General features: G+C 44.2%; 1 protein-coding gene across 3 annotated transcripts in view; it reads right to left on the reverse strand.

Moving 5' to 3' along the window:
* The window catches only part of LOC135555953 (potassium voltage-gated channel subfamily C member 1-like), a 102,677-nt gene that overhangs the window by 18,520 nt on the left and 56,489 nt on the right, over positions 1–27,668 (reverse strand). For 2 of the 3 annotated variants that reach the window (XM_064988772.1, XM_064988771.1), the window contains exon 3: positions 21,585–21,788. In XM_064988772.1, coding sequence (XP_064844844.1) covers positions 21,585–21,788 — 204 coding nt within the window. Of the gene's footprint in view, positions 1–18,536; positions 18,653–21,584; positions 21,789–27,668 lie in introns of those variants that run through there. The other variant, XM_064988773.1, reaches the window with a different exon arrangement.

Here is a 27,668-nt window from a genome sequence, read left to right on the forward strand (position 1 = left end):
TTAAGGTGTTATTGTTTTTGAAATTACTTGTTGTTTACCTTACTTTCACTGCACATTGAAATGTATGTGGGGGCAATGTGCTGGTGGGGAAAATTAGCATATTTGGGGGGCATGGTTTAAAATATGTTGTATTTCTGCCAATTGTTAGTGGAAGTATTGTACCAGTTTAAGAGGTTGTATCGTTATGTTGATGAAGGTTGAGGAGGTAAAACTATCGCACAGTGCAGTGTGCTGCTCAATGAGTGCAGACATTGAAAACCGGTGCAATCGTCTAGGTGTAATGTGTGGTGTCTAGGAGTCGGAATGGTGGCGAGTAGTGCAGACAAAATGGAGAAAAAGTTGATGAAGCAACAGCTGTGCTGGAAGGCGAAGAAATATGGGTGTCAGTCCCGATGGTATGGAGTGGGAGGATGAGGGTCAAGGACTGAAATGGTCTGTAGTGGAAAGACGTAGGAAGAAGAGAAATCATGATACTGAAAGCTGTGGCGCGTTTAGTAAAGAAGGCATAAAGAGCTCCAAGGTAGGAAGCAAAAGTAATAATGTGTCGGAGTGGAAGGACCACAGGGCCTCATTCACACCCTATCTGACTAACTAATGCCATAGAGAAAAATGTAGGTCAAATTAGCTTGGTTCGTTGGAAATGGTAGACTGTTAATATTGTGTGGTAGACAGGCTCAGCAAGACAAGATTCTGAAAATGGAAAAGCTTTAATGGGAAGAAGATTAAAAGCCATGTCCCTGGTGATTATGCTATATTGAGGGGAGTATTCACTATGGTCCTGATATCTATGTCCACAGATAATATATATTAAAGGACATGTGAAGGGAGGAAGAGTGATTGAGGCCAAAAGGTTGATCAGTAGGAAAGAGGGTCAAAGAAGTGAAGCCTATCAGTACTGCTCAGGTATGAGAAGGTTATGCCTGGGAAAGTACAGAGAGGATTCCTTAGTTTCAATGTCAGAGATTTTGTCCTGTCCCCATTGCAGTGTTTTAAATGTCAAAGCATGGGATATGTAAAGGAAGGAAAAGATGTGTCAAGTGTGGTGGGGAACATGATTACAGTGAATGTGGGAGCAATGTGAAAGTTAAGTGTTGTAATTGTGCGGGGGGAGAACACAGGTTTAAGGTTTATGCCAGGTTTTTATTTTATCTTTATTTAACTGGGCAAGTCAGTTAAGAACAAATTCTTATTTTAAATAAGGGCCCATGAACAGTAAGTTACCTGCCTGTTTTGTACATTGTCAGCTCAGGGATTTGAACTTCCAACCTTCCAGTTACTAGTCCAGTTACTCTAACCACTAGGCTACCCTGCCATTTAAGGTTATTGTGGAGACCGCAAAAGAGACATTGGGGGATGTTGCTGCTGAGCAATCCTACAGGTGGAGTGTTTCAGTATTATATAGGTCAGGTTTAATGGGGTAGGGGGTTTTGGGAGTCTGTGAGGAAGAAGTTGGTAGGGATTTATCTGGTTTTTATTTTCGTGGTAGTACAGAATTGGACAGATCATGATTGATTCCAGCACAGTAGGTAACGACATGCCCTTAAATGTTTGTTTGTGCATGACATCATGGAAGAAGATGAAGGTTGAGCGCCTCATTTGTCCGGTCCCAGTTCTACATCTTTGTAAGAGATTGTGACAATCAAGAGCTGCGCTGTTAAGAGGTGACTGTGCATTTCCCAGTAACTTAATGGCCGTTTTTCATCAGGAAGTTCATGTTTAATTTTCCTTAACTTACTGTTAGCTTGCTGCAAGCAGTTATTGTACAATTCACAGTAACTTACTGTGGACGACCTCTGTCATGCTCACTTGACCTGATGGTGTGACAGGACGGTTAGTTTGCTCCCAACCAAGAGGTCGAGGCCAGGTGAGGCTGGTTCCCAAGTGCGCTCACCACAAAGAATGCTGAGTAGTTGTCACCTAATATTATACGCTATCTTGTAATCAGAAAGGTTCAGGGAAGGTACAGTGAGCTACTGGCTGCAAGTAAGTTCCTGTGCACTTTACAATAACTTACTGACATCTGGCTGCCAGTTAGGTTGCCAGTTAAGGTGCCAGTAAGTTACTGGCAGTTAGTTGTCAGTGAGTTACTAGAAGTTACTGGCTATTACGTTACCGTGAATTTCTAACTGGTTGCCAATTAGGTAACGCAGAATTCAAAGCAACTTTGAGCCAAACTCATTTCCATTAAGTTACTGTGAAATGTAGTCATGCTACGTTTGGTACCGGAGCCCCGAGGCATGCGTCGAAATTGCTAAGCAGCTAACTTCGAAGCATTGTGCTGATGCGTGCATCCCTTTATCAGTGGTACATCATCAATGATGTCCGAGGCTTCGTTCGACTCTGTGCTTTTTTCAAACCGTAAGTTTCAAAATGAGAGATCCCACTGATTTTGCCGTGGTTCCGGTGCTTTCTAGGGGTTTTGATGAAAACAGTAGAGAAAGAAAGACTTTATATGATAATCATATGCTGCTATTTATTGCTGACCAGGAGATGCAACTTTGTGAACAGATAATGAAGTGTTTTTCAGCACTATTTGGTGAAAGCGTCAAAGCCTTCAGAAAGCCTCAGTTTCTCATCACTACTGAAATGCACAGTAACCTCTTTTTTGTAACCTTTATTTAACTAGGCAAGTTAAGAACAAATTCTTATTTTCAATGACATCCTAGGAACAGTGGGTTAACTACCTGTTCAGGGGCAGAAGGACAGCTCAAGGATTCGATCTTGCAACCTTTCGGTTACTAGTCCAACGCTCTCATCACTAGGCTAACCTGCCGCTACCTCTTAACAGTGCAGCTCTTTAAAACTTCTTAGGGATAGCCCCCTTTTTTTTTAAATTTCCACCTAAATGACAGACCCAAATATAACTGCCTGCAGCTCAGGCCCTGAAGCAAGGATATGTATATTCTTGGTACCGTTTGAAAGGAAACACTTTGAAGTTTGTGGAAATGTGAATTGAATGTAGGAGAATATAACACAATAGATCTGGTAGAAGAAATTACAAAGAACAAAACAACAGGGTTTTTTCTACCACCATCTTTGAAATGCAAGAGAAAGGTTCCAGTTCCAGCATTCACTCTGGTTGTAATTCCGATGGTGTCCACAAGATGGCAGCAGTGTATGTTCAGAGGGATAACTTGAAGTATGAGCGAGCTGCAGGACATTTAGTGTGAAGTCACCTAGGTACATAATTTTTCTGCAAGAATATTGTCAAATCTGTATACTTGGACTTTGATTTAGCTTTTCCAGTATTAGTTGCCTTATTATACATTCAACATTTGCAAAACAATCAGTTTTCATTAACTTCATAACTCTGAATATTCTTGTAATTTTGGTCCAAAAGGAAAAGGCATGCTATCGCAAAAGGGTAGCACCTACATTTTGCAACAGACACAGGGTTTCCAGATACTCCCGTAAATCCCAGCTCACTGGCTATCTAGCTGGCTTTATTTGACCCCGATTGGTGCTTATTTGACAAAGATACAGTCATTCAAGTGAAGACCGCCTGCATCATCGGCGTGCCATGAAGCCGTCGCTTTCTGACCAAATATGTTGTCCTATAGGATGTACTACACCCCTAACGATATAGTGAATCTTGTTACATGCTAGGATCTCTGAGGAATACATATGAACGTGATTTTACACGTTTTGGGTGAGATTTCTTTCTTTGCAAATTGAACGAGTGGAAATACAAAATTGATCGTGCATGCTATATGGACCTTTTTAGGATATGAAAAATGATTTTATCTAACAAAACGACACTTCATGTTATCTCTGGGACCCTTTGGATGATAAATCAGAGCAAGATTTCAGAATGTAGGTACACATTTCACTTTCAGAGTTGAATTTATCAAACCTGTCGCAGTGAAAAAAGTGTTTTGTTGTTAGGAGCTCTCCTCAAACAATAGCATGGCATTTTTTTTCGCAGTAATAGCTACCGTAAATTGGACCGTGCAGTTATACTAACAAGAATTTAAGCTTTCAGTCGATATAAGACACTTATATGTACCGACTTTCATTGTTTCTCTGTGGCCAATCTCTGTTATGCCCACAGACCTGGTGGGGTTAGCAGGTCATTCAGGTCATTAACAACCAGTTCAAACCCCCAGTTGGGTATAGTCTCAAGTAACCAACATTCAGCAGCAAACTGTCATCTTACAGCAATAACACCATAATATCTTATTGGCAGACTCAACAGCCTTGGCTCAAATGACTGCCTCACCTGGTTCACCAACTACTTCTCAGATTGAGTTTAGTGTGTCAAATTGGAGGGCCTGTTGTCCGGACTTCTGGCAGTCTCTATGGGGGTGCCACAGGGTTCAATTCTCAGGCCAACTATTTTCTCTGTATACATCAATGATGTCGCTCTTGCTGCTGGTGATTCTCTGATCCACCTCTACGCAGACGACACCATTCCGTATACTTCTGGCCCTTCTTTGGACACTGTGTTAACAAACCTCCAGACGAGCTTCAATGCCATACAACACTCCTTCCATGGCCTTAAATGCAAGTAAAACTAAATGCATGCTCTTCAACAGATCGCTGCCCACACCCGCCCGACCATCTAGCATCACTACTCTGGACGGTTCTCTGGACAACTACAAATACCTACGTGTCTGGTTAGGCTGTATACTCTCCTTCCAGACATCAAGCATCTCCAATCCAAAGTAAAATCTAGAATCGGCTTCCAATTTCGCAACAAAGCATCCTTCACTCATGCTGCCAAACATACCCTCGTAAAAACGGACTATCCTATCAATCCTTAACTTTGACGATGTCATTTACAAAATAGCCTCCAACACTCTACTCAGCAAATTGGATGTAGTCTATCACAGTGCCATCTGTTTTGTCACCAAAGCCCCAAATACTACCCACCACTGCGACCTGTATGCTCTCGTTGGCTGGCCCTTGCTTCATATTCGTTGCCAAACCCATCAGGTCATCTATAAGTCTTTGCTAGGTAAAGCCCCGCCTTGTCTCAGCTCACTGGTCACCATAGCAGCACCCACCCATAGCATGTGCTCCAGCAGGTAAATTTCACTGGTCACCCACAAAGCCAATTCCTCCTTTGGCCACCTTTCCTTCCAGTTCTCTAACTGCCAGTGGCTGGAACGAATTGCAAAAATCACTGAAGCTGGAGTCTTATATCTCCCTCACTAACTTTAAGCATCAGCTGTCAGAGCAGCTTACCGACCATTGCACCTGTACACAGGCCATCTATAAATAGCCCAACCAACTACCTCATCCCCATAATTTCTTTATGCTTCTTTGCACCCCAGTATCTCCACTTGCACATTCACCTTCTGCTCATCTATCACTCCAGTGTTAATGCTAAATTGTAATTATTTCGCCACTATGGCCTATTTATTGCCTTACCTCCCTAATCTTACTACATTTGCACACACTGTATATAGATTGTTCTATTGTGTTATTGACTGTACATTTGTTTATCCCATGTGTAACTCTGTGTTGTTTGTGTTGCACTGCTTTGCTCTATCTTGGCCAGTTTGCATTTGTAAATGAGAACTTGTTCTCAACTAGCCTACCTAGTTAAATAAAGGTGAAAAAAATTATTATTATAATTTGTCTGAAAAACTTGAGTAACTTGTTGTTTACCTTACTTTAACTGCAAGCAGTAGCCTGTAGTGTACCGTAAAATTTTATGGCATAAACGGAAAACATGGTGGTTCTTCCCAACCATCACAACAGTAGTGAACCCTTCCTGATATGCAGTGTTGCACACATCACCCCTGACAAAGAACCCCTGAAGAACCTTTTCTTTGCATGTATATGCTGGTCCAGCTGGCCTCCGAAACCACACCCATCATTATCATATTTCCCAGCATGCTCTATTGCTGTCTTTAGAATTGTTTGTTTCAATATCTACATTTTTGCATAGAAAGTGAGTGAATGAATGAATGGTCCAATTATTGGATATCACTATTTAGTCTGGATTCCAATAGGAATTATAAATTCCTTTTCAAGCCAGCATAATGTGACTTGATGCTGGTTTTGCAGGTGACCAGCTTATGTTGGTCATCAGTCTCAAAAACACAGCGAAGTCTGGTCGCCGGCAAAAACCCAACGAAGGAAAGGGAGATACCTAGTCAGTTGTACAACAATGCATTCAACTGAAATGTGTCTTCCGCATTTAACCCAACCCCGCTGAATCAGAGAGGTGCGGGGGTCTTCGGCGCCCAGGGAACAGTGTGTTAACTTCCTTACTCAGGGGCAGAATGACCAATTTTTACCTTGTCAGATTGGGCTGGTCACTTGCAAAAACACAACGAAGGCTGGTCACCAGAGAAAACACAACGAAGGCTGGTCACCAGAGAAAATGCAACGAAGGCTGGTCACCAGAGAAAATGCAACAAAGGCTGGTCACCAGAGAAAATGCAACAAAGGCTGGTCACCAGAGAAAACCCAACGAAGGCTGGTCACCAGAGAAAATGCAACGAAGGCTGGTCACCAGAGAAAATGCAACGAAGGCTGGTCACCAGAGAAAATGCAACAAAGGCTGGTCACCAGAGAAAATGCAACGAAGGCTGGTCACCAGAGAAAACGCCACGAAGGCTGGTCACCAGAGAAAACCCAACGAAGGCTGGTCACCAGAGAAAACCCAACGAAGGCTGGTCACCAGAGAAAACCCAACGAAGACTGGTCACCAGAGAAAACCCAACGAAGGCTGGTCACCAGAGAAAACCCAACGAAGGCTGGTCACCAGAGAAAACCCAACGAAGGCTGGTCACCAGAGAAAACCCAACGAAGGCTGGTCACCAGAGAAAACCCAACGAAGGCTGGTCACCAGAGAAAACCCAACGAAGGCTGGTCACCAGAGAAAACCCAACGAAGGCTGGTCACCAGAGAAAACCCAACGAAGGCTGGTCACCAGAGAAAACCCAACGAAGGCTGGTCACCAGAGAAAATGCAACGAAGGCTGGTCACCAGAGAAAATGCAACGAAGGCTGGTCACCAGAGGAAACCCAACGAAGGCTGGCCTATGCTGATTTTTTTTCAGCAGGTAGTGCGGTTTCTTTCAATATCTGTAGTTGATTAAATGTGGGCCATAATCGCCAACAGCATGGGGAGAGGTTGTAGGCTCCCATCCCTCTCCTCACAGTGACACAAACCAACAAACAAAATGAGAGACAAAACATGGGTCATCACAAACAATACAAAATCTGAAAAGAACACAAAACAAAATAATACAACGCTGAATTGCTATAACAATTACCAGGTGTTAATACCATTACTGCACTTCCATCCTCTCCAGAAAACAGATTGTGCCTCTGTCTGGAATTTAGAACTTAGAACACCACGCCGATGGGGCAGGTTTGGGGTTGGGGAGCACTAGGCTAATGTTGTTGCGGCCAGATTAGTTAGTCAATCAGTTTGACGCCAGGCTCTTACATTAACGCATAGCCTATAGGAGCCACCCAGTCATGGGCTGGTGCTGTGAACAGGAGACATGCTGAGTAATACTGCCCGGGTAGTACAGCTATGCGACAGATCTGGGTCATCGTGTTCCCCACAACCTGACCACTCCTCTTTGGCCGAGTGGGTGTGATGAGAGAGAGAGAGTGTGTGTGTGTTTTAATGGTTTGTGTGCCTGTTTGAGGGTACAGTCATTTCCAGGATTCTGTGTACTGTTAATGTGTCAAATGAATGATGTGTAAATATATGTGCATGTGTCTACTCTCTAATTACAGTATATTTATGCATTAGCATGAATTACCGTTTTCATATCTTTACACATGGATCTGACTAGCATCACTTTAGGTGTAGGGTACAGTACACACATGATTATTATTCAAAGGTACAGTGCATAGCTGTGTAGGATAACCTCCTGCATTGGTCTCTCTCTATTCAAACTCTCGTGTTTGAGACGTCGACCCTTGTAACAGCCCTCATCAATCCCAGCCCTGCAGCTCTTAGTTGATTAGGAAGAGTGTGTTAGGAAGAGTGTGTGTGTACGCAGGGTTCCACAAACCGTGGGGGGGGGGTTGATTGAGCTCTCGCTTAGCTCAGAAACCCCCAACCAGTTGGCCTATCGTGAATCCAGCCATACCAAGCGTAATGACTCATTTGTTGTTGTAATGTCATGAGTCAGGGCCGGGAGGCTTTCCTGGTCAGGTCACAGGGTTGGGGAAAACTCTGGGCCCTCGTTATATAACTCTGAACTAGAGCCTTGGGAATTTTTTGGTTGGATCGGGCGGTCTGGACAAAACTCCTGGACCTATTGTAATGTGTTAGAACTAGGCTGTGTGTAAATACAATGGATAGATAGGCGAATGTGTGGTTGGTAGTGACAATTTGATTGGCCAATAGTCATTAGCCATACTGTTCATCTAACGTTACCCAGATCACCTCCTTCACAGCACCCAACACGCCATGCAACATGCACCTTACAACTAGGGGGTGACAGAGAGAAGAGAAGAGAAGAGAGAGAGAGAGAGAGAGAGAGAGAGATAGAAGTACAAGCAAAAATGGTTCATTAAATTATCGCAAAAAAAATGTCAAACCATAAATATCAACAAAGAGTGCTAAATAATATTATAATAATTATAATAATAATACATTTGCCAATTAACGGTACAAATATGATCTCTTTTTGCCTTTACCAGGAACTCCTATTGTTTGATTAGCACTCTGGAGAACTTAACTCTGTTTCATAGCTTAATTCTTGACACAAATGCATACTGTACTACCACACACACACACTCGAACGAACAAACGAACGCACGCACCCACCCACAAGCCATAAAACAAGATGAATTGAAGCTGGCCTGCTGGTATGCGATCTATAGTTTGGCCAAGAAGTTGTGAGGTCACACAATATCAATTGCCGAAGCGTTCTAGCTTGGGAAACATGCATTTTGCTTCACTATCAAAGATGATCAATGCTATTAGATCTCAGACTATTAAAAAACGTTTAGATTTGTAAAAGCTAATGGACGTAATTCTACTCCGTTCTTGCATTAAATCCTTATATATATCAGGTTGAACACATTCACGCCACTCTACAGGACTTCATGGCAAAGCCTGGTTGTTTAATGCAGCAGAATACAGCACTGTTCCTGCCAAAGCCGTGACATATACCAGCTCGTTCCTCCTGTACCCTTTTCACACTACCGAGCCAAACAGAGCCGAGCCAAACCAAGCTGTACTGCGCTGGCCTGGTTAGTGGTTACGCATCCACTACAGTTGCTGGAACTCAGCTGGAATGGACAATGTGAAAATAAGATTTGTGAGCCAGCGCAGTATGGTTCAGGATGGTTCAGTATGGTTCAGGATGGTTCGGGTCGGCTTGATAGTGTGAAGATTGTTTTACAGAGGAGGAGGGCAGGAAGCTCGTCGGTTGTACGTACCTCAGGTCAAACTTTAGTTATGCTACGCAGGTGCAATGACTGGGGATGTCCTGGGGATGGGATGGAACGGAACATGGAAGTTAGTCTGAGAGGGGGGGGGGGATTGAGGGAAACAAGGGGGTACAAGGGGACAAATATTTCCCCCAGTGCAAATCCACATGCAGATAAGGTTTCCAATATCAGAGTTGTTATATACTTTGTTATGGCAGCCATTTTGTCGTACGTCTAGTGTTTGGATCGTTGGTAGTGCATGTAAATAAATATGCATGCTCCGGTAGTTGTCAGATGCTGTATAGGCTATATACTCCAGTATAATGCAGTAGATACCTTTGTAGCAATAGAGTTCAATCATATGTGTGCTGTAGTATCACTGAAGTACAATTGTGGTATCACTGTAGTAGTATTACTGTGGTACAGTGTCATTGTAGTACAACTGTGGTATCACTGTAGTAGTATTACTGTAGTACAATATCACTGAAGTATCGTATCACTGTGGTATTAGTGTAGTATCACTGTGGTACCACTGTAGTGTCTATCACTGTAGTATTAAATAAATGCATATACTGCATGTTGTTTTAAACTGCTAAAGTATAGTACATTTTTTTAATAGGTTTAAATATCTTAATTTGCATAAATGTCTTCCCACTTTTTTGTATTATATATTGTATACAAAGTGTTATATATTTGCATTGGCTGATTATTGTTATGTTACATTACGAAGCAACATGTAGATTTGTAATCACCCGAGACAATATTTGAAACACATTTTTCACATTTATGGATGTATGACAGACGACACAATTGGCACAGTAACCATACATACAGTAGACAATCTGTATGTATTAGACATAGCATGACAAACTGAACCCCGTTTTATCACACAAACACCTTATCCCCAAAGAACATGGAGTTGATTCATAGGAGACCACGCTGAGGCCTAGACGGCCAGCTCTCTGCTATGTCACATGGACACCATACATGAACACACATGCAGAACACACATTACTTACGATGGGAAGAGGGAGAGGGGCACAATAGATGAATGAATAAACCTACTACATCTCCTCCTGATTGAAGAATCTAATCCAACTGTTCTTTTCCTAATGCATATTGCATGTACCATGATAGTGGCACATGATGGAGAGAGAGAGAGAGAACAAGAGAGAGAGAGAGAGAGAATGGGGGTGGAAAAGAAAGAGAGAGGGAGAGAGAGAGAGAGAGGGCAGAAAAGAGAGATTGGGGGAGAAAGAGAGAGAAATGGGGAGGGTGGAAGAGAGAGAGGGTAAAAGAGTAAGATGGAGAGAAAGAGAGGGGGGAGACAGGACAGACAGAGAAAGAGATATTCTATGAGGTGAAAAGGGTTAGTTTAGTATTATGGTAATATTGGACGTAATCTAAGAAACAGGAAACAGTTTGTTGTACTAACACTGCTACAATGAACATAACCCATAGATGTATGTTACACATATATATTCTGTATATACAGAGGATAACCAGAGTATATACAGTAGAAATGATTCCATGTTGGCGTTAATGACCGAGATAGGACAATAAATAACACACACACATACATACATACATACACAAGCATGCACAGACCCACACCCTCCAGGACTCTATGTCACTGTCACATGCAGTATATCCCAGTCTATGTGCTGACATAATATATAATCGTACCTGCCTGATTTTGAGGACAGTATTTTCACCTGCTGATTCTAAAAGACATCCTATTGATTTAGATCGAGGGGGGTTGAGCGCATATGGTCATGTACAGCATTGGATTCATTTTTTTGTATTAGCTGTTGTTCAATGGTCAATATTAGCAATATAAGTGCAATATTATCTTTGTCTTTAATCTGCAGATTTACCATCCCTGCATCACATACCCAGGTATATAGACCTACAGGGATCCTGAGGCAAACCTCAGGCAAAGTCTGCCGCCAATAATCAAAGTCCATTCTAAAAGGCCATTGATTATCAAGACAGCCTGGTTTAAATAACAAAATGGGTGCCATGAGATTGCTAATTAAAATGTGTGTGCGGGGGGGGAGAGGGGGGACAAAGTGTCAAAGAGAAAAAGGGAGAGGAAAAGTGAGAAGCAGAGAGAGAAATAGGGAGAGGGGACGAGAGAGAGAGAGAGAGAGAGCGAGAGAGAGAGAACACCATTGTGGAATGGCATCTCCTTCCGTCCATCAATGATTCCGAGTGCAGCACAGAGAGAGTAGCAGCCTAATGGCGGTGGTGCTTTGTGTCTACTGGGGGAAATCAATGGTAGAGGAGATCAACTGGAACAGCGCACATGAGAGAGATGAATTGTACGGACCCCAGATTCTAAACGAACCCACACCAGTCACATATGGCACCCTATTCCCTATATAGTGCACTACTTTTGACCAGTGCATATAGAGGGTAGTTATCTTCATAGGGAATAGGGTGCCATTTCGGAAGCAACTCTGGACTACTCCAGTGTTTTAAAAGCAGAGCCTGACAGGCTGTAAGTGCCACTCAAGCTGCTCTCGGTGTAAGAGCCCCAGGGGAACACTTTGGTCCGAGATCAGCTCTTACAGGACAAAGGCACTCTGCTCCACTAGGAGTCCTTAGGGATGGGGATTCACCCTGGTTCCGGATCAGTCTGTCTAGGGTTAATAGGGATAGAGGCCACTTCTGGATTTGATGAGGTCTTTCGACAAATAATACATTAGAATTAATAGTACATGAGAATAAAAAGCAAAACACTAAAATGATAAACAAAGACCGTAGAATAAAAAAGTATAATGATACAACGTGAACTCAGTGCATTGTGGGAGCATGTTTTGGTGACCACATGGGGCATTATCTGATTTGACTACTTACAACCCATAGTACAACACATTTACACATTATTAAAGTGAACGAATTATGCAATCATTCATTTTAATAATCTATCCCAGAATGCTTTGCACAAAAGTCCCAGAATGCTCTCTTCCACTGTTTCCTTGGCAACAGTGGGAAATAAGGAGAAAAGGGAGAGCGAGAGCGAGAGAGAGAGAGAGAGAGAGAGGAAAAGAAGAGGAGCGGTAAAGACAGAAGGAAAGGAGGTGGAAAATATATATATTCCACAGTACATTACAGACAAGAAAATAATAACCACCAATAAACAAATTATACACACATCACATGTACATAAAACACAACACAATATCGACACACACCCTCAAAACACACCAATTACAATATTACACTATACAATATTTATCAGAGGAAAGTATTACAGACAGAGGGAGAGAAAGGCTGCTTCCCAATATGTCCTTTCTCCTGAAGTGTACGCTTGTGCTTTCCCCCAGCGCATTCGAAAAGCATTGGACTTGTGTAACCATTGGATTTGCTCTAGACAGAGTTTCCACCATATGTTTTAGGCATACCAATCTTTTTCTTTTAAATCCATGAGGGTAGTGAACAAGCGCACACTTCGGGAGTAAGGGCAGATATTGGGACGCAGGGAACAGACGTAAGGTGCCCAACCCTCCAAGCTTTAACCTTTCCTGACCTCTGCACTTTAGCATTTGTCAACAGAGGTCAAAGCTGCACGCGTCGTAAAATAAACCACATTAAAATAAAGCCATAAACCAGCAGAACCACTCCGGGCACAGAAACAATGGAGAAGCGCCAGGAGGAGGAGGAGGAGGAAGAAGAAGGGGAGGTTTAAAGCACTATATCCCACTTTAAAAGCGGAAGGCCGGCAGCCATTTTGGGGCGCCTTTGGAGGATGGCTTTTTTCGCTTTTAGAGTGTGGAGGAAGCTTCTGTTATTATTATTACAGGGCTGTCAGGGGCGTGGCTCAACACACTCTGTCACCACTAACACCAGTCAGCTAGTCACCACAGACCGTACGGCTACTACCGTCACTTACCTGGCACTGCACGTAGCACTGTGTCTGTCTGATGGTTGGTCCGTCAGTCGGTCTGTTTGTCCGTCCGTCTGTAAGTCCGTCCGTCTGTCCGTCCGTCTGTCTGTAAGTCTGTCGGCTTGTAAATCGGTCTGTCTGCTTGAAAATCAGTCTGTCTGCTTGAAAATCAGTCTGTCTGCTTGAAAATCAGTCTGTCTGCTTGAAAATCAGTCTGTCTGCTTGAAAATCAGTCTGTCTGCTTGAAAATCAGTCTGTCTGCTTGAAAATCAGTCTGTCTGCTTGAAAATCAGTCTGTCTGCTTGAAAATCAGTCTGTCTGCTTATAAATCAGTCTGTCTGCCAGTCTGTCTGCCAGTCTGTCTGCCAGTCTGTCTGCCAGTCTGTCTGCCAGTCTGTCTGCCAGTCTGTCTGCCAGTCTGTCTGCCAGTCTGTCTGCCAGTCTGTCTGCCAGTCTGTCTGCGTGTAACACTACGTGTGTGGAGGGGTGCCCAGTGCGGGTAAGCCTTTCAGTCCCAAAGTGTGTACAGTATCTAGACTAGACCTCTACATTTTGATCTAGCCTGACCTTGTGCTCTCCCACTAAAGGACTGAAGCACACCTTAAAAGCACTAGACTCGGGAACAGTGTTTCAGCACAGCCAAATGCATCCCCCACTCCAGCCACTGACATTCATACATCTACTGCTGTATAGACTACGATAGCTTGACATCTTGAGTCAATGCCACTCGTATAGGGACATTTGTGGTGGTTGGGGATTAGGGAGCAGGCATAGATATGATCCAGAGTCAGTCTTGGTTTAGGGTTGTAAAGGAGAATGGAGAGGATTTAGGTCCAATGGACTGACCCTGGACCAGCACAGAGGGCCTGGGCTCCCTCCTGGTACTGTGATGAAACACTGTTCTGGTCACCTCAGAGTGGAGGTCAGTTCCAGAAAAGAGTGAGAAGTAACCAGCTTTCACTTCAAGAAATGAACCAGTACACACCAGTGGCCTTTACTCTGCTACTAGTTTATATAGACAAACATGTTCACACTGATTTGGTCCAATCATCTGGATTTAAATGAGTCACAGTTCTTTTTTTCAGAATTCTCCAATTGTGTGTGGATTATACAGTACCTTCGATTTGTGTATTGTTTGTGTGACTGTTGGCACACTGCTAAACAGGACAGTTGTACAGGTGTCTCTGAGTAAGGAGAGAGGAGACCGTACCAGAGGAAAGAGCCACAGGAGCGAGAGGAGGACACGGCAACACAAAACCAAAAAGGAAAACAACGGGAGCACAAAGGAAAACGCAGGACACAACAACCGACAGACGGACGGACAGAGACCGGGGAGAGGACAGCGACAAACAGACAAGTGTAACACAGAGCAACAAGAGCCGACATACAAACGCATGACACGACACAACCTGAGGAGGGAGACAACAACAACAGACACGTCAGAAGACATGGCCCCCCTCACAACCCCACCCCCACCCCTCTCCATGGTGGTCCTAACACACACACACACACACACGCACAGCAGAGAACAGAGGGCTAGCATCGCAGCCGACACAAACACACAGATATACACACAAACGCACACACCTTCGCACGCATACAGCGCTAGCCGACGGACAGAGGGACATCCACAGCCAAACACACGCACCGTATCTCATTCACACACACACACGCACACGCACACGCACACGCAGACACACACACACACACACACACACACACACACACACACACACACACACACACACACACACACACACACACACACACACACACACACACACACACTCCCATTCAGAATCTTGTGTTATGTTGGTAGCGTTGCGTAGTGGCTTAATTGGTCAAATGGGTCATGAAGGGTTCAGTTTACGGTGTGTAACAGGGCTCGAAGACAGGGAGTCGAGGGGTAGGCTACAAGTACATGTGGTGGGAAATCCTGTGTGTTGTGTGTGCGGAGGAGTAGAGTTCTGAGACGGTGAATTTGAGTGGAGGCTGGAGCTGAGATTGCAGACGAGGTCTCGGGGAAGGAAGGAAGGATGGAGGGAGGGAGGAGATGAGGAGGGGGAGGTGGGGAGGTGGCCATCATATCGCTCACATCACATTACATAACGCCATTTAGCCTCCCATCGCACAATTAAGCCCAGCTCCCCCTCTCTTTCTTCCTCTCTCTCTCTCTCTCTCTCTCATCCTCTCTTTCTCACTCTCTTTCTCCCTCTATTGGATCCAATGAGTCATGTAGGTCGAATCGACCCCATTCGCTCAGGGCACCTTATCTCACCCCTCAGTGGAAAACGGTTGTGGCGTTTTGGTGGCGAGAGAGAGAAAAGAGAAGGTCGAGTGAGAGAGAGAGAGAGAGAGAGAGAGAGAGAGAGAGAGAGAGAGAGAGAGAGAGTGGGGGAGAGAGAGGGACAGAGGACTGCACTGGTCTGCAGGGACTGAGAGGGGGGTTTGGGGTCATCCAGAGAGCAGAAAAGGAGGTTAAAGGTTGTGCGTCTGTCTGTCCGTGTGTGTCTGTGTCTGTGTGTCTGTCCGTGTGTGTCTGTGTCTGTGTCTGTGTGTGTGTGTGTGTGTGTGTGTGTGTGTGTGTGTGTGTGTGTGTGTGTGTGTGCGCGTGTGTGTAATGTAAGGTTAAGTGCAGAAGTTGAACTGAATGAAATTGACCAAAGGCTAAGCCATAGTTGTGGCGAACTGTGTTAAATGTGGGGAGATGTAAACACATACATTTCCAAACATACATTGATGTACAGTGCCCTCCAGAATTATTCTCACCCTCGGGAAATATGACAGTGGAAAAAAATGTCATTGTTGTTTATCAGCTTGATCTTGAACTCAAAATATCATATGACTCTGACCTTTAATTAAGTTATAATTGTAAAAAAATATATATAAAATAATAATTGGCACCCCGAGAAATTCTTATGAACAAAATCTAATTCATGTATGTTTTGATTAATATTTTACTTTTTTAACTTCATCGGACTATTTGGGAAGTCTTAAGTGGTCCATCCATGACTTCCTGTTTCACTGGGGTATAAATATGAGGTGACACACTGGCTAAACTCCCTTAGTCATCCATCAACATGGGAAAGGCCAGAGAACACACAAATGAAATGAGATTAAAGGTTGTTGACCTTCACAAATCAGGCAAATGGCTATAAAAAAAGACAGCCGCGAGCCTGAAAATACCCCAAGGGATCACAGTTTTGAGAATTGCCAAAGACGGTTACATCTTGGGGCCACCAACTCTCCAAAACTACAATTAAACACCCCTCCATGCCAACAAGTTATTTGGAAGGGTTGCCACCTCTGCTGTCACCAAACCCCAAACGCAAGCGCCTTGCTAAATGCCATTGGAACTTTGATTGGAACCAGGTTCTATGCTAAATGCCATTGGAACTTTGATTGGAACCAGGTTCCATGCTAAATGCCATTGGAACTTTGATTGGAACCAGGTTCTATGCTAAATGCAGGAATACCTAGGATAGGATAAAGTAATCCTTCTCACCCCCCCCCCCCCTTAAATGATTTAGATGCACTATTGTAAAGTGGCTGTTCCACTGGATGTCATAAGGTGAATTCACCAATTTGTAAGTCGCTCTGGATAAGAGCGTCTGCCAAATGACTTAAATCTAAATGTAAATGTAAATGCCATTGGAACTTTGATTGGAACCAGGTTCTATGCTAAATGCCATTGGAACTTTGATTGGAACCAGGTTCTATGCTAAATGCCATTGGAACTTTGATTGGAACCAGGTTCTATGCTAAATGCCATTGGAACTTTGATTGGAACCAGGTTCTATGCTAAATGCCATTGGAACTTTGATTGGAACCAGGTTCTATGCTAAATGCGATTGGAACTTTGATTGGAACCAGGTTCTATGCTAAATGCCATTGGAACTTTGATTGGAACTAGGTTATATGCTAAATGCCATTGGAAGTTTGATTGGAACCAGGTTCTATGCTAAATGCGATTGGAACTTTGATTGGAACCAGGTTCTATGGTCTGATGAGACTAAAATAGAGGTTTTGGCCAACAAACACCAGAGGTGGGTTTGGCGTAAAAAGAGCCATGGTCATGCAGAAAAGAACCTAATTCCCATTGTGAAGTACGGTGGTGGATCTGTGATGTTGTGGGGATGTTTTACTTCCAAAGGCCCTGGGAACCTTGTTAGGATACAAGGCATCATGGACTCCAATCAAGCACCAGGAGATTTTAGGCCAACATTTGTCTGCCTCTACCAGGAGGCTAAAACTGGGTCATCCAAGCAGGACAATGATCCCAAGCAAACCTCTGAATCCATACTAAAATGGTTCACTGACCATAGAATCAAGCTTTTGAAATGGCCATCCCAGTCCCCTGACCTAAACCCCATTGAAAACCTGTGGGGTGAGCTGAAGAGGAGAGCCCACAAGTGAGGACCAAGGACTCTGAAGGACCGGGAGAGTTTCTGTATGGGAGGAATGGTCTCAAATCCCTTCGTATGTGTTCTCCCACCTCATCAAACATCATAGGAGGCGACTCAGAGCTGTTATCTTGGAAAAGGGAGGACGCACCAAGCACTAAATGCAGGGGTGCCAATAATTGTGACGTGCATGTTTTTGAATAAAAAATGTATTTCTTGATGACAAATGTTTTTCTATGAATAATTTTAACTCAATTAAAGATCAGATTCATATGATATTTTGAGTGTAAGATCAAGCTGATAAATAACAATGACATGTTTTCACTGACTTTTCTTGTTCCAACAGTGTTGTTCTAGGGTGTCAATAATTCAGGAGGGCACTGTATGCACACACACACAAACACGCACGAACACACACATACGCACGCGCACCCACACACATGCACGAACACACACACGAACACATGCATATGCGCACACACACATACGTACATGCACCCATGCACGCACACCAACACACGCACACCCACACACACGCGCACCCACACACACGCGCACCCACACACACACACACACACACACACACACACACACACACACCCTCCCAACCTACACTTAGGACCATATTCCACCATGAAAATGTTGAACCAAACCTTAAAGCTTTACTGTAACAAGCAATTAACTGTCATGCATTCTTAAACATACAACCTTTCAAGAGTGTGTGGGGGGGGATACCATGTTACTTTGTGTGTGTGTTTGTGTGCTTTGATGTGTTTTGTGTGTGCATGTGCGTGTGTGGATGCACGCTTGCCATGTTACTGTGTTTTTGCTCATTGTGCTTTCAACCAAACTTCTGTATGTGTCTTTTGTGTTACCTCTGTATCGCTATGGTTTGATCCAGGAGGAGGCGGAGTTTGCATTGAGGTCCTGCTGTAGCAGAGGCCCCTCCGGCTTGAACCACTCCTCTCCTGGGGGGGATGCCGGGCTGGCCACTGCAGCGTCTGGTGTTTGTTGTGAGGGGAGTGTTGGAGTGGGGTTTGTAGAGGAGTGTATTTGGGATCGGGGACGCCAGGGGCAGGCCGGGCAGGGGGGGGGGGGTTCGTTTTAGGTTGAGGTTGAGGTGGCGGTTCAAAATGGCGGGTGGAAGGGGTTGGATTGTTGGAGGTAGAACCATAGGGATGTCAGGTGAAAGAAGAAGCAGGTGAGTGGTACAAGGTAAATGAAAAAGAGCATGCATGTCCATTGACAAAGCATGGAGGGGAGGAGGAGAGGGGAGAGGAGGATGAATGGATGGGTGGAGCGATAGAAAGCCGACAGGGTGTGGAGAGGAGAGAGAGACAAAGAGGAAGAAAGCATGACCAATAAATGAGAGGCAGAATGAGAGCCACAATATAGATATATCCATAGATAGATAGAGAGATACACTACATGACCAAAAGTATGTGGACACTGGATCCTCGTCCTTATGGGCATTAATATGGAGTTAGTCCCCCCCTTTGCTGCCATAACAGCCTTCACTCTTCTGGGAAGACTTTCCACTAGATGTTGGAACATTGCTGTGGGGACTTGCTTCCATTCAGCCACAAGAGCATTAGTTAGGCCGAGCACTGATGCTGGGCGATTATGCCTGGGTCGCAGCTGGCGTTCCAATTCATCCCAAAGGTGTTCGATGGGGTTGAGGTCAGGGCTCTCTGCAGGCCAGTCAAGTTCTTCCACAACGATCTCGACAAACCATTTCTGTATGGACCTCGCTTTGTGCACAGGGGCATTGTCATGCTGAAACAGGAAAGGGCCTTCCCCGAACTGTTGCCACAAAATTGGAAGTGCACAATCCTCTAGAATGTCACTGTATGCTGTAGCGTTAAGATTTCCCTTCACTGAAACTAAGGGGCCTAGCCCAAACCATGAAAAACTGTCCCAGACCATGATTCCTCCTCCACCAAACTCTACAGTTGTCACTAAGCATTAGGGCAGGTAGCGTTCTCTGCCAGATGGTGAAGCGTAATTCATCACTCAAGAGAACGTGTTTCCACTGCTCCAGAGTCTAATGGGTTTACACCACTCCAGCCGACGCTTGGCATTGGCATGGTGATCTTAGGTTTGTGTGCGGCTGCTCGGCCATGAAAAACCCATTTCATGAAGCTCCAGATGAACAGTTCTTGTGCTGACGTTGCTTCCAGAGGCAGTTTGGAACTCCGTAGTGAGTGTTGCAACTGAAGACAGATGATTTTTACGTACTGTGCTCTTCAGCACTCTGAGGTCCCATTCTGTGAGCTTGTGTGGCCTACCACTTGGTCCTAGACGTTTCCACTTCACAATAACAGCACTTACAGTTGGCCGGGCAGCTCTAGCAGGGCAGAAATTTCACAAACTGACTTGTTGGAAAGGTGTCATCCTATGACGGTTCCACGTTGAAAGTCACTGAGCTCTTCAGTAAGGCCATTCTACTGCCAATGTTTGTCTATGGAGATTGCATGACTGTGTGCTCGATTTTATACACCTATCAGCAATGGGTGTGGCTTAAACAGCCAAATCCATTCATTTGAAGGGGTGTCCACATACTTTGATGTATAGATTGATGTATAGATAGATAGATAGATAGATAGATAGATAGATAGATAGATAGATAGATGATAGATGATAGATAGATAGGATAGACAGCATGACCACAGGCAGTAGAAGACAGATTGACAGCCAGATGCAGTGTGATAGCTAGTCAGTCAGCGATCGTACTGTACAGATCTGTGAAAATGTGCATTAAAGCAGAAGAAAAAAAAAACGAGCCTAAACCGGTGGGTTGAAATAGAGTACGTGTAAAAGTGCCCGTGTGTCGAAAAGCGATATGGTTCATGATAGAGTAATAATATATGGCATTTAGCAGATGTTTTTATCCAAAGCGACATGCCGTCATGTGTGCATTCATTTTGCGTGTGGGTGGTGGAACCCACTATACTGGCGATGCAAGCCGCCGAGCTCAACCATCCGAGCTACAATGGACCACTATTGATATCTACTGATATTGTATTGATATGTACCAAACTCTGGCAATAATACCTACATGTTATTTTACAACCCCAGCGTCCAAAACGGGAATGGAAAGCACCACAGCACATTTAGATGTACAGGAGTAGACGTGGGGTGCCAATGGAATTGAATACAGCATGTGGGAACTGGGCCAACAAAATATCAATCCATTGATATTTCACTCATGCCATAATGTGGCATAGCCCAGTTCATATAGGAAGGTTTGGAGAGTGAGACAGCTCAAAACAGCATGTGGATATTGTGGGTGGGGTCTGTGACTGTCAGTCAAAATGATTGGCTATGAGGAATATGAGGAGGGGGAGGGGTTAGGGGAGAGGAGAGAAGGCAGGGAACTACCTGGTGTCTCCGTAGTGTGTGTGTGTGTGTGTGTGTGTGTGTGTGTGTGTGTGTGTGTGTGTGTGTGTGTGTGTGTGTGTGTGTGCGTGGTGTGTGTGTGTGTGTGTGTGTGTGTGTGTGAGCGTGTGGGTGTGTGTGTGAGCGTGTGCGTGCGTGTATGTATGAATTGTGTGTGGGAATTGGAAGCCAAATTCCTCCAAGAGCTACACTTGATTACGTTTGCCTGGTATGATGGAACCAATAGAATAGTTCCAAAAGCAAACCCAAAGCTGAATCAAACGCACCTCAAATACTGTTGAGTTTAATTAAAGTATTTGACCTAAGGTACTTGAACCAGCTCTGAAGTGTATAGTTCTGTACGCGTGTGTGTGTGTTTGTGTGTGTGTGTGTGTGTGTATGTGCCATATGTTGTATGGGAGTGTCATGAGCACACAGTGAGTGTTGAGCTGCTGAGTGTCGAGCTACTGAACCCTTGGGTATGGCGGAGCGCTGCCCCTGACTCTGACCCCGGCTCTGACCCCGGCCCTGACCCTGAGCCTGACCCGGGCGTACCTTTCCTCACGTTGCCGTCTGTAGCACGGAACTCTCCGGTACTGAGGAGGAAGCAGGCGCGGTCATGGGGATAGCGCTCTCGGCTCCCGCCGGTGCCCAGACCCCCAGCTGCAGGACTCCTCTCCTCCCCAAGCACCATGTCTATGGTGGGGCAGTCCTCGTTAGCCAGGGCTGCGTTGGCTGCGTCACCATTCTGCTTGGAATCTGGAGGGCAGAGGGGTAAGGGGAAGAAGAGAGGGGAGAGAGGGGAAGATAGGGGAGGGATGGGTTGGAGGGAGGGGGAAGACAAGGAGGCATGTAAGAAGAGGTAAGGAGAGTCGACAGAGAAGGGTGAGAAGGTGGGAGAGGGGAGAAATAAGTACGGTGCAAGAAAGAGAAGGTGGATAGGTGGGGTGTAAGGAATGGGGGGGAAGGAGAAGGGTGGGAGAGAAAAAGGAGAGGTAAAAGGATGGAGAGGAGGAAGAGAAAATATGTGGAGGGCAAGAGAGAGATGAAGTGAAGAGGAGGGAGGAGGAGGAGAAAGAATGTGTAAGAAGAGGGGGATAAATGGAGAGGCGAGAAGGCAGAGAAAGAAACAAGTAGCAGGAAAAGGGGAGATGGGGAAAGGTATGGCAGTTAGGTTTAAGGTGAGATAATAAGAACAAGGAGGTAGAGAAGGACAGGAAGAAGAAGGAGACAGAGAGCAGGGCGATGTGTGAGAATGAGAGAGGGGGAGGAAGACAAAGGGCAAAATGAATAGAAGAGGAGAGGATGAGATTGTTAAAAGCGAGAGTGCGGGTTGTACATGGTGAAGACAGTGAGGCGAGAAGAAGGAAAGGAGGCAAAGAGGAGGGAGAAAAGAACATTATTAGTGTCCTGTGATGTGACCAAAACACTGCAGTGGAGGAGAGGAGGCAGGAGCCCAGCCTCACCAGGTCCACACACACACACACGCACACACTGAGCTGAGCATCATTACATTAATACACACACTGCAAAAGAGAGAGGGCGGGACAGCGAGAGAAAGAGAGAAAGGGGGTGGAAGAGAGAGGGAGGGGGAACAGAGATACTATAGAGTGTAGATATGCACATACATGCGCACTTGTACGCACACACACACACACAGTACACGCACACACAGTAACCACACACGCAGTACACACACACACACTCACGGTGAGATGCTGCGGGGTAACTTGTGCTTATAGCTTCCGACACAGCTGTCAAATCTAATTTGACGTGAGTTACTGCTCAACAATTTACAGAAATAACCCAGAGGGCCAAACCTCACAACGACACACAGAGAGACAGCGAGAGGGGGGGGGGCGATTGTAGGGGGCAGAGAGACTGAGAGAAAGGAACAGAGATTGCAGAGAGTAAAGAGAGCAGGAGAGAGAGGGAGTGTGAGAGAAAGAGAGAGAGAGACATTCAGTAAATAGCATATTACAGAGAGAGGGAAAGTGGTGAGAGAGGTGTGTGTATATGTGAGCGTGTACAGTATATGTCACTGAGCGTGTGTGTGTGAGCGTGCATGCGTGCAGATGTCTGTGAGCATGTGTGTGTGTGTGTTCAAACAGGCGCATAACACGATGCTGTAGCAACACCTGGTAGTGGAGCCAGGGGGAGTTGGAACATTAAGAGGTCAAAGATTCATTAAAGTAAAAGGCTTCGTGAAGATCACTCACTATACCAACTACAAAACCGAAGTACGAAGATCTCTATACAGTCTGTCCCTTCTTACCTCTCCGTACCTCCCTCTTTGCCCCTCTTCACCACCTTCTCTTCCCTTGACTACTTCTTCTTACCTTCCTCCCTCTTTGCCCCTCTTCACCACCTTCTCTCCCCTTGACGACCTCTTCGTACCTCCCTCCCTCTTTGCCCCTCTTCACCACCTTCTCTCCCCTTGACTACCTCTTCGTACCTAAAAACATTTTTTCCCCCACATAATCAAAAAGACCTACTATTTAGGACGGCCTTAGACTTCAGACTGGTTTCCCAGACACAGATGAAGCTTAGTCCTAGACTATTTGTTTTTATTTAACCTTTATTTAACCAGGTCAGAACCATTGAGGTTAAAAACGTATTTTGCGAGGGCGACCTGGCAAGAAGGCGAAACAGGGAAATAGCAGCGTGTACATAGAATATTGCAGAAAAATACTAAATAAACACAAAAGACAGAGTCGCAAGTTAAAGATACAATTGAAGATTAGAAACAACTGCAGTTATCACAAACAGTGTGGTCGATCAGAGCCTTATAAAACAGGCAAGGACACTAACTTCCCTAACTTGAATATCTTTGGAAGCATGTTCCAGGATGAAGGGGCATTATGAGAAAAAGATCTGTTTCCCCATCTCGTCTCAGTTCTAGCCTTAGGAACAGTCAAGGACAGCAGTGACAGTGAACAAAGACTGCATTGAGTGACTGACCTGGTCAGTAAGGAACAGAGATACAAAGGGAGTTGTCCCATCAATGCTTTGTAGCAGTGTAGCAGTGCTTTAGCCTCCTGGTGGAGAGAGTGGTCCATTGCACCACAGCATACAGATCACATTGAGTGATCCAGCATTTGCACAAAACCTTAAAGCACCATGATACACTGTGTCTAGAGTACTTGCTGAGGTCTGCATATAGACAATGTCACCATAATCCAGCACTGATTAAAAAAAGTGCTTTGAACAAGACCCTTTCGAAATAACGGCAGTGGTTAGAGAGTTGGGCCGGTAACCTAAAGGTTGCTGGGTCGACTCCCCGAGCTGACAAGGTACAAATCTGTCGTTCTGAACAAGGCAGTTAACTCACTGTTCACCAGTAGGACGTCATTGTAAATAAGAATTTGTTCTTAACTGACTTGCCTAGTTAAATAAAGGTTACATTTAAAAATATATATATAATTATACATATATATAAAAGAGAGAGAGCGGGCGAGAACGAGATCGTTGAAGTTGGAAGTTCACATACACCTTAGCAAAATACATTTCAACTCAGTTTTTCACAATTCCTGACATTTAATCCTAGTAAAAATTCCCTGTCTTAGGTCAGTTAGGATCACCACTTTGTTTTAAGAATGTGAAATGTCAGAATAATAGTAGAGAGAATGATTTATTGAAGCTTTAATTTCTTTCATCACATTCCCAGTGGGTCAGAAGTTTGCATACACTCAATTGGTATTTGGTAGCATTGCCTTTAAATTGTTTAACTTGGGTTAAACGTTTCGGGTAGCCTTCCACAAGCTTCCCACAATAAGTTAAATTTTGGCCCATTCCTCCTGACAGAGCTTCTGTAACTGAGTCAGGTTTGTAAGCCTCCTTGCTCACACAAGTTTTTTCAATTCTGCCCACAAATGTTCTATAGGTTTGAGGTCAGGGCTTTGTGATGCCACTCCAATACCTTGACTTTGTTGTCCTTAAGCCATTTTGCCACAACTTTGGAAGTATACTTGGGGTCATTGTCCATTTGGAACACCCATTTGCAAACAAGATCTAACTTCCTGACTGATGTCTTGAGATGTTGCTTCAATATAGCCACGTAATGTTCATCCCTCAAGATGCCATCTGTTTTGTAAAGTGCACCAGTCCCTCCTGCAGCAAAGCACCCCCACAACATGATGCTGCCACCCCCGTGCTTCACGGTTGGGATGGTGTTCTTCGGCTTGCAAGCCTCCCCCTTTTTCCTCCAAACATAACGATGGTCATTACGGCCAAACAGTTCTATTTTTGTTTCATCAGACCAGAGGACATTTTTCAAAAAAGTACAATCTTTGTCCCCATGTGCAGTTGCAAACCGTAGTCTGTTTTTTATGGCGGTTTTGGAGCAGTGGCTTCTTCCTTGCTGAGCGGCCTTTCAGGTTGTCGATATAGGACTCACTGTGGATATAGATACTTTATACCTGTTGTCTCCAGCATCTTCACAAGATCCTTTGCTGTTGTTCTGGGATTAATTTGCACTTTTCGCACTAAAGTACGTTCATCTCTAGGAGACAGAACGCGTCTCCTTCCTGAGCAGTATGGTGGCTGCGTGGTCTCATGGTGTTTATACTTGCATACTACTGTTTGTACAGATGAACGTGGCACCTTCAGGCATTCAGAAATTGCTCTCAAGGATGAACTAGACTTGTGGTCTACAGTCTTAACTGATTTATTTTGATTTTCCCATGATGTCAAGCAAATAAGCACTGCATTTGAAGGTAGGCCTTGAAATACATCCACAGGTACACCTCCATTTGACTCAAATGATGTCAATTAGCCTATCAGAAGCTTCTAAAGTCATGACATAATTTTCTGGAATTTTCCAAGCTGTTTAAAGGCACAGTCAACTTAGTGTATGTAAACTTCTGACCCACTGGAATTGTAATACAGTGAATTATAAGTTAAATAATCTGTCTGTAAACAATTGTTGGAAAATTACTTGTGTCATGCACAAAGTAGATGTCCTAACCGACTTGCCAAAACTATAGTTTGTTAACAAGAAATTTGTGGAGTGCTTGAACAATGAGCTTCAATGACTCCAACCTAAGTCTAAAATAGAAACCCAACTTCAGTTTCTTGGTCAAGTTATCAATGTGTTGTTTAAAATTCAGCTTTCATCTAACCAGATCCATAGATACTTATAGGAGGTGCCCCTACCAATTTACTGGCCTTTTATAGTTCAAATCTGCAAGCGACTCCATTTGTTAACTTTCAGGGAAGAGAAAACCATACATTTTGTTTTCTACGCATTAAGCACAAGTTACAATTGGAAAAGCTGCCTTTGAAAAACATCAAAAGCCAACAGTAAGTCCTGAAAAGCCTTTTCAATATTAGATGTGCTAGGATAAATAATTGTGTCATCAGCATACAGATGGAGATTTGCAGAGTCAACAGAGTCTTCCCTATATCATGTACAGTGGGGCAAAAAAAGTATTTAGTCAGCCACCAATTGTGCAAGTTCTCCCACTTAAAAATATGAGAGAGGCCTGTAATTTTCAGCATAGGTACACTTCAACTATGACAGACAAAATGAGAAAAATACATCCAGAAAATCACATTGTAGGATTTTTAATGAATTTATTTTGCAAATTATGGTGGAAAATAAGTAGACAAATAATAAAACACCATGATTTGTTTCTTCCTCAAATCTCTCTGCACTTTGATGATTTCAAATAATCCAAACTACAGACATCTGATACAACAAACCCCGTTTTCAGCCAGACCAAACCCTGTAGATGGAAATGTGTTATGGACATGTCACAGTAGGAGTCAAATGGTAACACAATGGGATCCCTCTGAAAGATAAAAGCTGCTAGAACATCAGTTAAAGTAGAGTCTAGCGGTATCTCTGGGTTAGGGAGATGAGATTGCACAGTCTGAATGATCAAAAACAATAAGCCATAACCCATGTACGCAGCAATTAAAACCATTTGTACAAAAATACCATTTTTTAACCACTGAATCCAACAGTTCACTAACACAAAAAGAAAACAACTTAAAATATGCTAAGTCAGTCTTTTGAATCCTTAAATGCCCTAAAAAAATGCTGTAGCCTACACGTCTAGTAGCGTTAGAAACCAAGTTGGTGCCCGAGCGTTCGTGCCTTGGTTACTGTGACGACCCTTCCACTCTGTCTGCTGTATCCTTTCTCTTTGCTCTGGTTTTCTTTATTAGGATGTTGGTGGGCGGAGCCGGGAGGGTCGTCAGGGAAATGGGCCACACCTGGGCCCGGGTGTGTCCCGGGATAAATACACCTCTTCCCCAATCATTGAAGAGGCTCTCTCCAAGCAGACACACTGTTTGATTTTGGTTGTGGTGTTTTTGTGACTGGCTTGCTTTGGCATCTTTCAACACTCCTCCTGATCACATCTATACACGAGACCACTCACTTACACTACTGACTATACATACACCATTGTTTATTTGCATATACAGTTGAAGTCGGAAGTTTACATACACTTAGGTTGGAGTCATTAAAACAACCACTCCACAAATTTCTTGTTAACGAACTATAGTTTTGGCAAGTCGGTTAGGACATCTACTTTGTGCGTGACAAAGTAGATGACAAAGTAGATGGACAGAGATGGCCGCCTCGCTTCGCGTTCCTAGGAAACTATGCAGTTTTTTGTTTTTTTACGTGTT

Source organism: Oncorhynchus masou, chromosome 15 (assembly GCF_036934945.1).
Source record: "Oncorhynchus masou masou isolate Uvic2021 chromosome 15, UVic_Omas_1.1, whole genome shotgun sequence".
Taxonomy (NCBI): Eukaryota; Metazoa; Chordata; class Actinopteri; order Salmoniformes; family Salmonidae; genus Oncorhynchus; species Oncorhynchus masou.